General features: G+C 35.8%; 1 protein-coding gene across 2 annotated transcripts in view; it reads right to left on the reverse strand.

Moving 5' to 3' along the window:
* The window catches only part of LOC150075774 (neurobeachin-like protein 1), a 693585-nt gene that overhangs the window by 592395 nt on the left and 85460 nt on the right, over positions 1–15730 (reverse strand). For both annotated transcript variants that reach the window (XM_090387670.1, XM_090387669.1), the window contains exons 7-8: positions 8187–8275; positions 5173–5322 (exon numbers count right to left, since the gene is read on the reverse strand). In XM_090387670.1, the coding sequence (XP_090243796.1) occupies positions 5173–5322; positions 8187–8275 (239 nt within the window). The remainder of the gene's footprint in view (positions 1–5172; positions 5323–8186; positions 8276–15730) is intronic.

A 15730-nucleotide genomic window follows, 5' to 3' on the forward strand; every position in this document is an offset into this window, starting at 1 on the left:
TTCAGACTAAGAGCCTGAGGGGGCACAGTTTCAAGTTGAGGAAAGATAGTTATAGAACAGATATGCGGAAATTTGCCTTTTTGCCAGCAGGTAGGTGATTAGTGGAACAAGCTTCCACTTTTGCTGTGGAAGCAAATTGCCTAAATAAATTTAAGGCTGAACTGGACAGGCATTTGGAATGAATGGAGGGATGAAATGGGAATTTTTTTTTTTTTTTTTGGCTTATGCTTCATAAGCTTTTTCTTGCATTGTATGCCTCTACTAATGCTAATGCTATGAATAAAGGGATGGTTAAGTATGCTCAATTTTAGTTAGGCACCATATTTCTCACTATATAATTTATAGTGAGAAAAGCCTGTGCTTGATTATACATGAGCAAGAATTTATCACTCATGTATACCCTGATCATACACGTATGCTCATGTGTACTATGATTGCGTAAAATCAATGTAATAAAACTTTGTAGATAAGTGCTACCATCTGTTGGCTTTCAAATATACACTGGAGTCTCGCTAGTCCGAACTAATTGGGACCGAGCCCTGTTCAGATTAGCCGAATAACTGCAATAATGCAGAAGTAAGCAGTAAAACAGGTCTGGTTTATTAAGGAATGAATGTATACAAGGCCTACTAGCATTTGTACGCGAGCGTGACAAACCGGAAGCAAACCCTCCCCCCTCCACGCTATGATTCAATGCATGCAACATTGTGCATTAAACGTGAATGTTTAAATCTTTGCTCTACCTTGTAGTTTAGTTTAGTTCAGTCTGCTGCCACAATGGCCATGAAATGGAAACACACGTGTACGTTAAAAGATAAGCTGGAAGTTTTGAAAAGGCTCGACAAGGGTGAAAGTGCAACGAAATTGGCAATAGAGTTTGGAGTGAGCAAGGCTACAATAACTGACTGAAAAAAAAACTGCACAAAGATCGAGCAGTTTTGTACCTCTAAAACTAACCGAGTTTGTTACTTCTGAAAAATGACTTTTGTTCCTGTTTTGGTAAGTATAGATCTGTAGTTTTAATAGGCCATGTCAAACACTGATTTATTAATTTTGTATTAGTACAGTACTACAATAAAATACAATTTTTTTGTGGAATTCTAAATGTTTTTGTACCATTAATACCATTTAAACTTAACTGGAAAATACAAAAAACGTATATTTTGTGAACTAAAAAATTTCCTCTCCACCAACCAAAACGTGTTCGGATTAGCGAGGGTCCACTGTACTATCACTTACAAATATCAGATGTCAGAAATGGAAGCTTTTGTTTACAAGCCATGAACATATCACATGGCACCAAAGTGTTGCTGCAGAGCAAAGTATAAACAATTGATGATGACAGCTGTTGATTGCCCACACCACCACCTGTCGATTGCCTGCAATAGTTTACTAGCACTTCCTTTAACTTATTCAAACTATCAACTTACACAACAGATGGAAGTTTGCTCCAGCAATCAACCATCCACTAAATGAATTTCCCACATCTATTCTGCAATCATCATTCCTCGATTTGAATTTATGCTCCCCCATGCATGTATTCTAAGCAAGAGGAAGAATCTCATCAGTATTGAGCTTGTTCAATCCATTCAAAATCTTAAACACCTAAAGCAGATCACCTTGCAGATTCCTAGTCTCTAGACACTACAATTTGCAGAACTGAAGCTTTTCTTGGTAAGAACACTTTTGTTCCCCTTACCAGTCTTGTTGCAACTCCCTGCATCAATGCAACTAGTTCCACAAGCTTCCTAAAATGAGGCCTCCAGACCTGCATGGAGTACTCAAGATGTAGCCTGACCATGCATTGCCTTATGCAATGGGATAATCACCTCCTTATCTCTGCTAGCAAAATTCCTGAATATCATTGACAAAACTCCATGAGCTGTCCTGGCAACCAGTCTGCACTACTCAGAGAACTTTGTATCTGACTGCATAATTACACCTAGTTCTTTTTCATTTTCCACTACCCTGAGTGTGTAGAACCTCAGAGTTGATACATGAATTGGGGATTACTGCTACAAATTGTAGAATAGTTGTAAAATAGATGTGTGGAAATCTGCCTATACCCAGTGGGTAGTTGATTGGTGGAGCAGGCTTCCATCTTTTGTTGTGGAAGCTAATAGCCTAAATAAATTTAAGGCTGTGTTGGACAGGCATTTGGAACGAATGGAGGGATGAAATGGGAGGGTTTTTTTTTTTTTTTTTTTGGTTGATGCTGCATAAGCTTGCTTTCTTGCATCGTATGCCTCTACTAATGCTAAATATGCAGTACCTTGCATTTTATATTTCAATTGATATTTCTCATCTGCTTAATTTTTCTAGAGCTTGTTGCAGTAGCATACCTTGATTGCTCTCCTTGAAACTTTTGAAATAATTTGCAAACAGGCTCTGCCAAAGAGGATGTTAGAAATGAAAAGGGAGGACAAAAGACCAAGAGGAAGACTGAGAAAAAGACAGCAAAAAGTGGTGAAGAGAGATGTAGAGAGAAGGATATTAGCTGGGAGGAGCTGAAGAGAGGAAATGGTGGGAAGATAGAGCTAAATGGAGAAAGCTGATTCCATTTTTGACCCAACAAAGAAGTTTGCAGGACAACGGATAAGCAAATAATTAAGTACAATCACTCATTAACAAAACCATGCTGTGACTACATTCCTGTATAGATTTGTCCTACATAGCTTTTTTAAATAGTGACTCCATTAATTTCCCTGAACAGAAGTTAATCAAACAGGTCTGTAATTGCTCATGTTACCCTCTGATCCCCTTTTGTGAATTCGGAATACATTCACCCATTTTCAGTTCACTCCTCTGAATGTAAAGTTGCGCCCATAATTATAGCAAAGGTTTGCTTATCTCTTTTGCTGCTTCCTTAATGTAATTGGATAGATCCCATCGATTCTGTTTGCCTTTTTTATGTTTAGCTTCAATAATTTCTCCTACACTCTTCTCAGTTATTACAAAATCATTTAGCTCCCACTTAGACTTTAATAAACTTCTGCCATCCCCTTCCCTAAAGAATTCCTCATGTGCGAATGCAGAAGCAAAATACCTATTCGGTTTGTTGGCAACATGAAAAAGATCATTAATAGTCAGAACATCGATATCAAGTGGACCAATGTGATTAATCCCCTTCCTTCAAGTGTGTGCATAAGTAAAGAATTCTTTGCTTCATTTGTCAAAGACTTCTCATGATCTGCCTCATCTTGCCTAACTTCCTTTGTGATTTGATTGCCGACAAACTGGTGAGTCTATTATATATACCATGTGATAATTTATATGCAACAATCCATGCATATTTCTTCTCTGCCACAAATCTCATTAGTTTATCTGTCATCCATTTAGGTCTAAGCCATGAACAGTATTTCTTAGTTGGTATATAAAGCCTAGTATCTTCTATGATTATTTCCCTGAATGCTTCCCATTTACAATTTATTAGTGGTATAATCATTCAACAGTTGGCCCTCCTTCTGTACAGAATTTAAAAAATGTCTGATACCACCACAGTCACCTTTACAAAAACAACAGCCCTTCCCTTTACCCTTGATGGTAGTTACATCTTTAAATAAATCCCAGATCAATACACTGTGATCACTGCCACCTAATGGTTCTATATCTGCAAATTCTTAATGCATGAATAATCACTGCTGATATAATCAGATCAAGAGTATTATTCTCTCTTGGAACCCTTCTCCACCTCAGTCCTCAAGGTTCTCACTTGAGTATTTGCCACTACAACCAAGATCTGTACCAGTGAGTAGGAGGGTCGCCGCTGTGACCTTCCTACTCACTGCCGCATAAGAGTCAGGCTTATCTGGGGCAGCGGCCAGGTATGGGCTCGACGCTGGAGCGCCATCCATTTTCAGGGCTAGTTGCTTCGGCAGGTGAGTTTTACACACTCCTTAGCAGATTCAGACTTCCATGGCCACCGTCCAGCAGGACGGTGGCCATGGAAGCTGCTAACAAGTGTGTAACAACTCACCTGCCGAAGCAACTAGCCCTGAAAATGGATGGCGCTCCAGCGTCGAGCCCATACCTGGCTGCTGCAGCAGATAAGCCTGACTCTTATGTGGCAGTGAGTGGGAGGGTCGCAGCAGAGTGTGTGGAAGGTGCCAGGCGTAAGCCCGCCTGGAGCCGCCGCTGGTGCAGATCTTGGTGGTAGTAGCAAATATTATTCTCTCTTGTTGCCTCCCTAACATGCTACTGTAAGGAAAAAAAAAAAAAAAAAAAAAACAGTCATTCAATAAATCCAGAACAGTCTTGCTAGTATGTGAGTGCCCAACCCACAAGTTCCAGTCAATATCTGGAAAATTAAAATTCCTCATTAGAAGACATTCTGACATACTAGCCCATTCTATTGCTCTATATATCTGTTCATTACATTCATCACAGTCATTTGGCCTGTAACAAACTCCTACTCTCATTTTTGTTTTTCTAGTGCCTATATCACACCAAACTGACTCAACATTGCACTGCCCACCCATGTCAACTGTATGCATTAGTTAATATGCTTCTTAACTAAGAAGAGTATCCCCATCATTTTCCCATTCTATGTACGAAGTACTCCTCATATTCAAATTCTGCATTCATTATGTGAATGATGGATGCAGATATTAGGGACATGTTTGATGACTTAACCAGTACATCAAATTCATGAAATTTATTTACTATATGCCTAGCATTAGTGTAAGTGCAAGTATATATGCACCTGTCCTTACTTTATGCAGTCCATATATTTGCTTGTTCCATGAGGATCCCCAGCAGACCTTTAAATCCCTGATTTCAAGGCCATCTTTTGCAATGTAAAGTAAAATATACATTTTTCTGTGTTTTATTTCAATAAACCTTATAATTACATTAATAAAGTAATCAAAATTTATTAAACTTTATGTGAAATCATTTTTTTTAATTAAAAATTATCCCAGTGCCATACTTAATATTAAAATTATCAACACTAAAGAAAATTTTCAAAACCAATTAAAAAATAATATATTTGATATAACTCAGAAACATCAGAGAAATAAAAAAAATAAATAAATAAATAAATAAAAAAAAGATGCACAAGATTTTTCCTTTTTCTTTCAAAATTATAAAAGAAATATCTTGGCAATTATTAACTTATTAATGTCCTTCTTTCTGCAGAAAGTAAATTTATCTAGGAAATTATCTTTTACTTACTTCATCAGGAGTACAGCCATTCAATAAACAAAGAATCTGGGTCAAACACTGGAGAATAACTTTTTTAGCTTCAGAACAAATGAATGAATCAGATAAAAGCTGAGTAAGGATTTCAAGTACTGCTGGGGTGATTGCAGCTAGTCCATTGTGCTAAAATACAAATATCATATTTTCAGTCCATTATTAATTTTATTGGGTATTTTTCAAAAACTCAGTTCAAATAATTAGTAGTAGGCTACATGCTAACAAAATATGTACAAACACATGTACTCATGCATACATAAAAATACAGTGAAAGCTGATTTTGAGTATGATCTATAACCATATCTCACATTGTCTGCATTAACAAATATTAGTAATGCAACATCAAAGTAATAACATTAAATATGGAGAAGCTTTACAGTAAAATGTGAAATATGCAGACAAAAAACTCTTACTATAAAGAGTGCTCTGAAACTGCTGTAATTTTTCTCATGCATTTTTGTTTTTAAATAATATTAAATCTTAATTGTCTGAAATAGATAAAATCTTCATTTAATATTAACCAAAGCAAATTGTCAGTGCCAGAAATTTAGAATAGTAATTATAGCCCACTGCATGAAGTGGAAATGTGCAAGATGTATCACACCATTGCACACTAAGGCTTGAAGATATTTACACACGGATGGGAATAATTAATTTCAGAGATTCATAAAAATTTAATTATAGACAATTACTCACAGAAATAAATTTAGAAGAAGAATAATAAAAGGGGAACAAGTAAACACTTAAGTACATATAGCAAAATTGCACTGTTGTATTGCTGTACATGAGGCAGCAGTTTTCCTTTACAAATGCATTTAAACATTGTCTTATAGTAATTCTCTGCTATGAAAGAAACGTGCACAAAACATAGTGATACGGTATTTTACATAACAGGTGCATCTCTAGCTCAGAAACCTGCAGGCCTTATCTGTAACAAACTTTAGATAATCAGAATTAAGGTCTTGAAATTTTTTATGAAAAAAAAAAAAAAAAACATGAAGTAAACATTTTAATCTGACTTATGACTTTACAAATATGTTTATCACATTTAACTTTAACGGCTATTGATGCTACTGGCGACTATCATATTTTTGTTCATTAAAGTTATGGAAAAAATTTATTGACTGGAACCTTAGCATTAGAAGAGGCATATGATGCAAGAAAGCAAGCTTATACAGCATCTGCCAAAAAAAAAAAAAAAAAAACTTGCCATTTCACCCAACCAGTCACTCCAAATGTTTGTCTAGTTCAGCCATCAACTTCCACAACAACAGATGGAAGTCTCTTCCAACAATCAACTACCCATTGGTTAAAGGCAAACCTTTGCATATCTATTCTACAACTGTCTTTCCTCAATTTGAATCTATGCCCCCTCAGGTTCTTAGTCTGAGCAAGCAGAAGTATCCTGTCAGCGTCGAGCCTGCTCAAACCATTCAATGCCTTATACACCTCAATCAGATTACCTGGCAGGTGCCTGGTCTCCAGATGCTGAAACTTGCAGAACTTAAGCCTTTCTTCATAAATGCACCCCCTTTGTTCCTCTCACCAATCTTGTTGCCCTTCTCTGTACTTCTAGCAACTTTACATCCTTCCTAAAATGAGGCCTCCAGACCTGTATACAGTACAAGACATGCCTATTTCCTCATCCATTTCCTCAAGTCAATGCGGGGGTAACCTAAGGCAGATTATGAGAGATTTCTCATAAGTTATCTTAGCTTGCCTAACCCACCCCTCAATAACTTGTTTGGGATATAGAACCTATTTACTATAGGTTTCTATGTCCCCTGATAATATATAAACATCCCATGCATTTTTCTTGCTTGCCATTAGTTCCATCTGTTATCCAATTTGATAAAAACTTTGAACTGTATTTCTTAGTTAATATTTTCCAGTTTATATAGCAATCTCTCATGTCAGAGTTTGCTATACAAGCTAGCTTCAGCAAAGTAAAATTCTTTTCTGAAGAATAGACAATGTTAAAGTCATTTTCTTTGAGTGATTTTGTCATAATATCAGATTAACTATACAAGATCTTCCCATCATAAACTATGCTGTATTCCCTTGAAATAACCTTTCCTATCTAGATGACAATGTATTTCATTTTTAATCATTGCCTCTATGATTTCCCCCTAATGAGGTTAGAATAACCAGTCTGTAGTTACCCACTTCAGCCTTTTTACTACCTTTTTTGGCAATACACCAGTGCTTCTCCAATCCAAGGAAAACATCAAGTCTAAAACACAGTTTTTTAAACTGTTAAGCTTAACAATCTTTATCCAAGAACTTATCTTTCATTGGAGAACTTAACTCATCAGCAAAATAATTTTGTAACAATCCAACAGATAATATGGTAATATAAACAAGAGGAAACATTCATTTGAAAAGGTGAATTCTAGTCATAAAAAAGTAATGACAGATCATTGTTCTGTCATTACTCTTATATGACTAGAATTCAGGTATAAAGATTTCTGTAAGTCCTCTGATGATGAGTGTTTGTGTAGAAAACATGAAAAAAAATTTATTCAGTTTCAACTGAAACTTAACAGTTTAAAAATCTCAATGTTTTAGACAATGTTTTCCTTGGATTGGAGAAGCACTGGTGTATTGCCAAAAAAGATGGTACAAAGACTGAAGTGGGTTACTACAGACTGGTTATTCTAACCTCATTAGTGGGAAAATCATCGAGGCAATGATTATTCTTTCCTCTAAATTCTCAATGTCAATAACTTATAATCAGTAATCTGATTAGTAGTGTAAAGTCTGGCTGAATAAAATTTAGTTACACCTGCCAGATTATAACTGGATTAAGAATTGTATCTATGTCCATCAATGAAATTATACAAACAATAAAAGACACGATTTAAAAACAAAATTATTATAATGACTAAGCAAAAAATTCATCGGGAACTAATTTTTTTTTTATTGAAATAGCACACCAAAAGAACAATAAGTATTAATAATAAAATTTGCAATAATAATATAATTTTTACCTTTGCTCCACTCAAAATGGCCCCATACAGATGTAGTAAATCAACCTGCACAGAATAAGGAAGTTGACATGGAATGTGCTGAAAACAATCTAAAAAAAATAATGAAATAAAAAGACAATAATTGCAGGCATGATAAGAAATTAATGGAATTTAATAATTAGAAACTTAATATATCTTAAACAGCCAACACTTCTAATATTTAGACAAAACTAACTTCCAATTCTGCTTGGTTTAATGCTTGAATAAGATGAAGTGGGAGAAAAGGATTGAAATACACTAAGCTGGAAATCACTCCCTCTGAAGCTGCACCTTTAGGTGGGAGACTGCCACCTCCTTAGAAGGCCATTTATTAGAATGAACTTTTGTCCAGTAGCCTGTATCAAGATTTTCAGTCTTCATGCTGACTGTGAAGAAAGTAATTTAACTGATTTTTAAAAAGGGGTGTTGGAATGGCCTTGAATAGACATCATTATCCAATTTTACGGTTTCAAAGTAACGTGTTTCAAATTCCAGATTTTTGAAAATTGTGTTGGCAGTCTGACATTTACTATGTTATTTTGTCACCATTATTATCCCTACCAGGTAGTCATGAATGATTCAAATCGCCTTAAACGTAGGTCAGACCATGCAATTATTAAAAATTTGGAATTAATTGGTATTTTGTATATTGACTATCTACAATGTTGTTGGTGGAATTGTATTTATGGTATTTCTTACAAGACATGTCAATAAATTTTAATACAAGATTTGGGAATGTAATGAATTTCAACCAAGTTGAAATTCATTACATTCCCAATATCATCACTGATGGTCAGAGAGTGATACGTTCTTGTATATCTGGATCTTTGCTAATGTGCTGCTGACCCACACTTTGTTTCTTCCATCATTACTGATGACAAATTGAGTGTATGGCTATGATCAAGTGACAAAAGTGCAGTCCTATTAATGGAAGACTCCATCTTCTCTAGGCCTAAAAAAACAAGAAAATCTCAATCAAATGTGAAGATCATGACAATGACCCTGCACACTTAATGTTTTCCATTCAAGAATTTCTTGTGATGCACTCCATCACTGTGGTTTTCCCCATCATCTGCCCTCCACTCTGGATTTAGCCCCCAGCAATTTATTATTATTTTTTTTTTTTTGTTTCTCAAGTTTAAAACCCCCTTGCAAAGACAGATTTGCAACAACTAAAGAAATTATTAAGAACATGATAGAAAAACTATTAGCAATTCCAAAAAGAATTACTATCAGGAATGCTTCCAAAAGTTTCAGAAGTACTGCAATCAGTGTATATTATGGTCAAGCATACTGCTTCAAAGAAGATTTGTTAGATCCATTAAAATAGCTGAAAAGCTTCATTATTTTTAAATATTTGATCATGCCTCATATATACTTATAATACAGATATATAATTGGTGTCTTGTGATAGTGTACAACTGTTCCATACTATTTTTATATTTTGCTCAGTTAAAATAATGATGAGAATGATATAATGATATGAAAATATGAATGATATGATGAGAATGATAATCATCCATTATGGTTATCATTCTCTTGCAGAATTTCATGACTGGAATGAACATGTGAATTCCTGGACAAATACTTTCCGTAATGGGCTTATATCCAATAGAATTAGCTGTCTCTTCAGTTAACCAAACCAAAGAAATACCTCAATCCACCCCCGGGCAAACTATGACCAGCGGGCCCCCACACATTTTTGTACGGCCCGCGAGCTTTAATTGTATTGTTGAAAAAAGTTTACTTATTTTATGCCTTTTGCGACGCCTTTTTGAAAAATAAATTTATATATGTAATACATTATAAAATTTTTTGACTTGTAAATTGTTTTATCATCTCTGTATTGTTCAAATTGAGATAGAATTTGAAATTCTATCTGCGCGAACAGAGCGAGCCAACGGGCGCTTTTATAATGGTATAATTTGCGATTATAAACTAACCGTGCAAAACTACGGTAACAGACAACCAGTGATGATGACAATGGCTTTGCTGCGGTGGCGGAGTAATAGGAGAGGACTGCTGACTGGCCGCATTTCTGACGGTCATCCCACAGTTAGTTTTTGTGTTATCTTCGGTTATTATCTTGGTGCCAGTAGCGATAAAAATAATATTTACACCCTTTTAAAAATGAATAAAAAATGAAAAATTCAACAAGGACATCGTTTCTTCAATGAAGAGTGGAACACAAAATATTTTTTTGCTAACATAAATAACGAGACTATTTGTCTCATCTGCCGGGAGAGTGTCTCAGTGTTGAAAGAGTACAATATTAAAAGACATTTCACTACTAAACATTCCGAATATGGTGCCAATTTAACTCCGGAAGCGAGAAAGAAAACTGCAGATGGATTGATTCAAAATTTATCTAGAACAAAATGTGTTTACATGGGTAACTAAGGAACAAGAAGCCACTGTAGAGGCCAGTTTTTTTTTTATTTCTCATATAATTGCAAAAAGCAACAAGCCTTTCTGATGGAGACTATATTAAAGAATGTATGACTGAAGCATGTGGAATTATATGTCCTGACATTAAACACAAATTTGAGAATATAAGTTTATCTCGGTGAACCGTAAGTAAGAAGAATTGAATGTATCGATACAAATTTGAATGAGCAATTATTATCAGTACAGTATTAGAATCCATAACATGGTACTCAATAGCTCTCGACGAAAGTAACGATCAGAAGAATACTACACAGTTATTAATTTTCATACGTGGATGTACCTCTAATTTTGAAATTATTGAAGAGCTTCTTTCAATGGAATCTCTTAAAGACCAAACAATGAGCTGATATATTTGAAAAATGCTTAACAAGATATAATTTACAATGGAACAAAATGGTAAGCGTAACAACTGACGGAGCACCAAGTTTGACAGGTAAAAATGTTGGAGCGTTATAAGGAAAATTCAGGATAAAATTTGTGAAAATTATCCTGATTATAATTTAATTACAATTCATTGTATTATACATCAACAAGTATTATGTAAAAATGTGTTAAAAGTTGAACATGTCACATCTTGTATTATTAAACTAGTAAATTTAATACGATCGAGGGGGCCTGAAACACAGACAATTCGTTAATTTTCTTCAAAATATTGAATCCGAGTACACAGATATTCCTTATCATAGCCAAATTCGATGGCTTAGCTTAGGAAAAGTTCCTCGATGAGTATGGGATCTTAAAGATGACATCATTCTATTTTTAAAACTGAAAAATATTATGGACTTTCCCAAATTAACTGATAATAACTGAATTTGTGATTTTGTGTTTACCCTGGACATCGTGACACACTTAAATACTTTCAACACCATGTTACAAGGGAAAAATTTATACGCCCATGATATGATAAAAAGTTTGAATGGATTTCAATTAAAACTCCAGTTGTTCCTTCGACATTTATTGATTAACAAGGTAGACCACTTTCCAACCATGAAGTTGCTGAAGATTCCAGAAAATAATTTCAAAAATATTGTGAAATTATCAATGCGCTGAATGACGACTTTTCGCGAAGATTTGGTGACTTCCGAAAAATTGAGACAAGTTTGGAAATAGTGCGCAACCCATTTTTAATAGAAATTGATAGTGCACCAAGTGAACTACAACTTCAGATTATAAATCTGCAGTGTGATACCGATTTAAGGAAATTGCACCGTCGTGAGGAAATCTGTAAATTTTACAATACTCTTAATTCGGACAAATTCGACGAACTTAAAAGATTTTGCCCGAAAAATGTTGGTTATTTTTGAATCAACCTACATATGTGAACCAACATTTTCCATCATGAATCTAAATAAAAATTCTTTATGATCAAGCATCACCGATGAACATTTACAAGCAGTTTTAAGAATCTCAACTACAAAATTAACACCCGAAATTTAAAAAAAATGTTAAAAGATGTAAACAGTTCCATTCATCTCATTAAATTCTTGGTTGTTAGAGAATAATTTTTTTTATGTTATATTTCTTCATGATAACAAATAATATATATCTAAAAATAGTATTTTACGTGCAGCCCGCCTTCTTTTTAAATTCCTAATGTGGCCCTTCAGCCAAAAAGTTTTCCCAGGCCTGGTCTAATTTAAAGATTAATTAAACATAGCATGCATAGTACTGAAGTAGTAGAAAGAGACATGATTACAGTATTGATAAAGATAAATAACCAATGCCAAATGTAATATTATATTGCCATAGGAATTATGTCAAAAGAGGTGATACATTCTGCTATATCTTTTCTGCTGTTAATTTAATATACTTACATAGAAAGCAGGGAAATTCTTCTGTAATTGCCATATTCAGCTTTATCCAATTTTTATAGATGTGTACAAATTAAAGTCTTCTTCCAATCATGAATTTTTTCTCTTTATTTTTTGCGGGGGGGGGGGGGGGTGGAACCTTGATAATATGTTGTCACCATTGTTTCTGAAATTCTGAAAGCCTGTTTCCCATCACACGTTCAGAATTTCAGAGCAAATGTCATTTATGTTTGCTGCCTTTTCATACTTGATATTTCCTATCTGAGATAGTGCCACAACTTCATCTTTTTTCCCCTCTTCTGTAGTGATGAATTCAGCTTCTTCATTTAGAAATTCAAAGTATTGACTTGATACTTCTAAAATCAGGAGATGGACAGATGAAATTCATGAGTTTGTGAGTAGTAAATGGATGACCATTGCACGAAACAGAAGCAACTGGAACTGCTGGAGAGGCCTTCTGAGCAGTGCAGACAAGAATAGGTCATGGGGTCTTGTCAATGATATACAGGAATTTTGCAAGCAGGGATAAGGAGGTTATTATTCCCTTATATAAGGCAATGGTAGGGCCACACCTTGACTACTGCATATACAGGTCTGGAAGCCCGGGAAGCCTAATTGTAGGATGTAGAGTTGCTAGGACAAGTACAGAGAAGGGCAACAAAACTGGTGAGAGGAACGAAAGGGGTGCTTTTACGAAGATAGGCTTAAGTTTTGCAAATTGCAGTGCCTGGAGACTAGGCACCTGCAAGGCGATCTGACTGAGGTGTATAAGGCGTGTATAATCAGGTCACAAAGGAGGTTCGGCAGGCAAAGGCGGATTACGAGAAATCTTTGGCAAAAGATGCTAAGAAAAACAGCAAGGATTTCTTTACTTATATAAACTCTAAAAGGAAGGGGCTGAATATGATTGGTCCACTTGACATCGATGGTTCGACTGTTGATGATCCTGCTCAGATAGCAAACAAACTGAATGAGTATTTTGCATCTACATTCACACGTGAGGAATCATTACAGTTTGAAAATGGAAGAAGGTTATCAAATTGTAGCAGTGTGCTTAATGATTTTGTAATAACTGAGAGCAAAGTGGAGGAGAAATTGTTAAAGTTAAACATAAGAAAGGCACCTGGGGCGGATGGGATCTATCCAGTTATATTAAAGGAGGCGGCAAAGCAACTAAGCAAACCCTTAGCCATAATTATGAGAGCATCCTTGGATTCAGGGGAGGTTCCCACGGACTGGAGATGTGCAAATGTATCCCCAATTCACAAAGGAGGTTCGAAGGGTGACACGAATAATTACAGACCAGTTAGTTTAACTTCTGTTCCGGGTAAAATAATGGAGTCACTGGTTAAAGATGCATTGCAGGATCATCTAGACAAGACTGCAGCAATAATTCAGACACAGCATGGGTTTGTTAAGGGAAAGTCTTGTCTGACAAATTTGATTGGTTATTATGATGTGGTCACAAAGGAACTGGATGCAAAAAATAATTTTGATATCATATACTTGGATTTCAGGAAAGCTTTTGACACTGTTGCGCATGGAAGACTACTGTACAAATTGGAGCAGAATGGTATTAAGGGTAAGTTGCTACAATGGATAAAAGGATGGTTAAGTGGGAGAAGACAGAGGGTGGTAATCAATGGGTGCTGCTCTTCGTGGACTAATGTTATTAGTGGAGTCCCACAGGGTTCGGTGTTGGGTCCACTGTTGTTTTGTATATTTATCAATGATATTGATGAAGGTATATCAGGCTTAATGTCGAAGTTTGCAGATGACACGAAGGTTGGCAGGGTTGTTAATGACAGTAATGGCAGTGTGCTACTGCAACAGGATCTAGATAATTTGGGCAGATGGGCTAAGAAGTGGCAACTGAAGTTTAACCTTGACAAATGCAAAGTACTGCATATGGGTAGAAGTAACCCCAGAGAAACGTACCAACTGTGTGGTACTACACTTAAGGTGGTAGAAAATGAAAAAGACCTGGGAGTAATTGTGCAGTCAGATATGAAGTTTTCTGAGCAATGTAGACAGGCTGCTAGGGCAGGTCATGGGGTTTTGTCAATGATATATAGGAATTTTGCTAGCAGGGAAAAGGAGGTGATTGTCCCTCTGTATAAGGCAATGGTCAGGCCACGCCTTGAGTACTGCGTACAGGTCTGGAGGCCTCATTTTAGGAAGGATGTAGATTTGCTTGAGCGTGTACAGAGAAGAGCAACACGATTGGTGAGGGGAATGAAGAGAGGCTTAAGTTCTGCAAATTGCAGTGGCTGGAGACTAGGCACCTGCGCGGTGATCTGATTGAGGTCTATAAGGCCTTGAATGGGTTGAGCACGCTGAATTCTGATGGGATCCTCCCACTTGTTCAGAATACGAACCTACGGGGACATAAGTTCAAATTAAGAAAGGATAGAGGTAGAATAGATGTGCGGAAATTTGCCTTTAGCCAGCGGGTGGTTAATTGCTGGAACAAACTTCCATCTGTCGTTGTGGAAGTTGATAGGTTAAATAAATTTAAGGAGGAACTGGACAGGCAATTGGAGGGTATGGTGTGATTTTTTTTTTTTTTTTTTTTTTGGCTGATGCTGCATAAGCTCCTACACTTGCTTTCTTGCATCAAGTGCCACTACTACTACTACTACTACTACTACTACTATAAGGCCTTGAATGGATTTAGCAGGCTCAATGCTGATGGGATACTTCCTCTTGCTCAGAATACAAACCTGATGGGGCATAAACTGAAATTGAGGAAAGACAGTTGTCGAATTGATGTGCAGAAATTTGCCTTTAGCCAGCAGGTAGTTGATTGCTGAAACAAACTTTCATCTGTTGTTTTGGAAGTTGATAGCTTAGATAAAATCAAGGCAGAGCTAGACAAACATTTGGAATGAATGGGTGAAAATGGGAAGGATGTGTTTTTTTTTTTTTTTTTTGGTTGATGCTGTATAAGCTTGCTTACCTGCATCATATGCCTCAACTAATGCTAATGCTAAAAATAATCTTACAAAAACCTTAAAAGTTACTAACTACAAGCTTCGATGTCACAAATTTTTATGGTCTCAAACAAGCATAAGTTCAATAGCACAGAGGCTAACACGGGGATTTCCAAACAAATTAACGCAGGGATTTCCTATTTTTTTTTTTTTTTTTTCCTGCATAATGGCTACAGAGTTAACAAGGCGAGAATTCACAAAAAAAGAATGCAAATGTTGAAAAATTACATCGAACATAATAGCTGGTTTTTCCTCACACAAAAGCTCAAAAATA

Source organism: Mastigoproctus giganteus, chromosome 13 (assembly GCF_048544385.1).
Source record: "Mastigoproctus giganteus isolate SK-2022 chromosome 13, ASM4854438v1, whole genome shotgun sequence".
NCBI lineage: Eukaryota > Metazoa > Arthropoda > Arachnida > Uropygi > Thelyphonidae > Mastigoproctus > Mastigoproctus giganteus.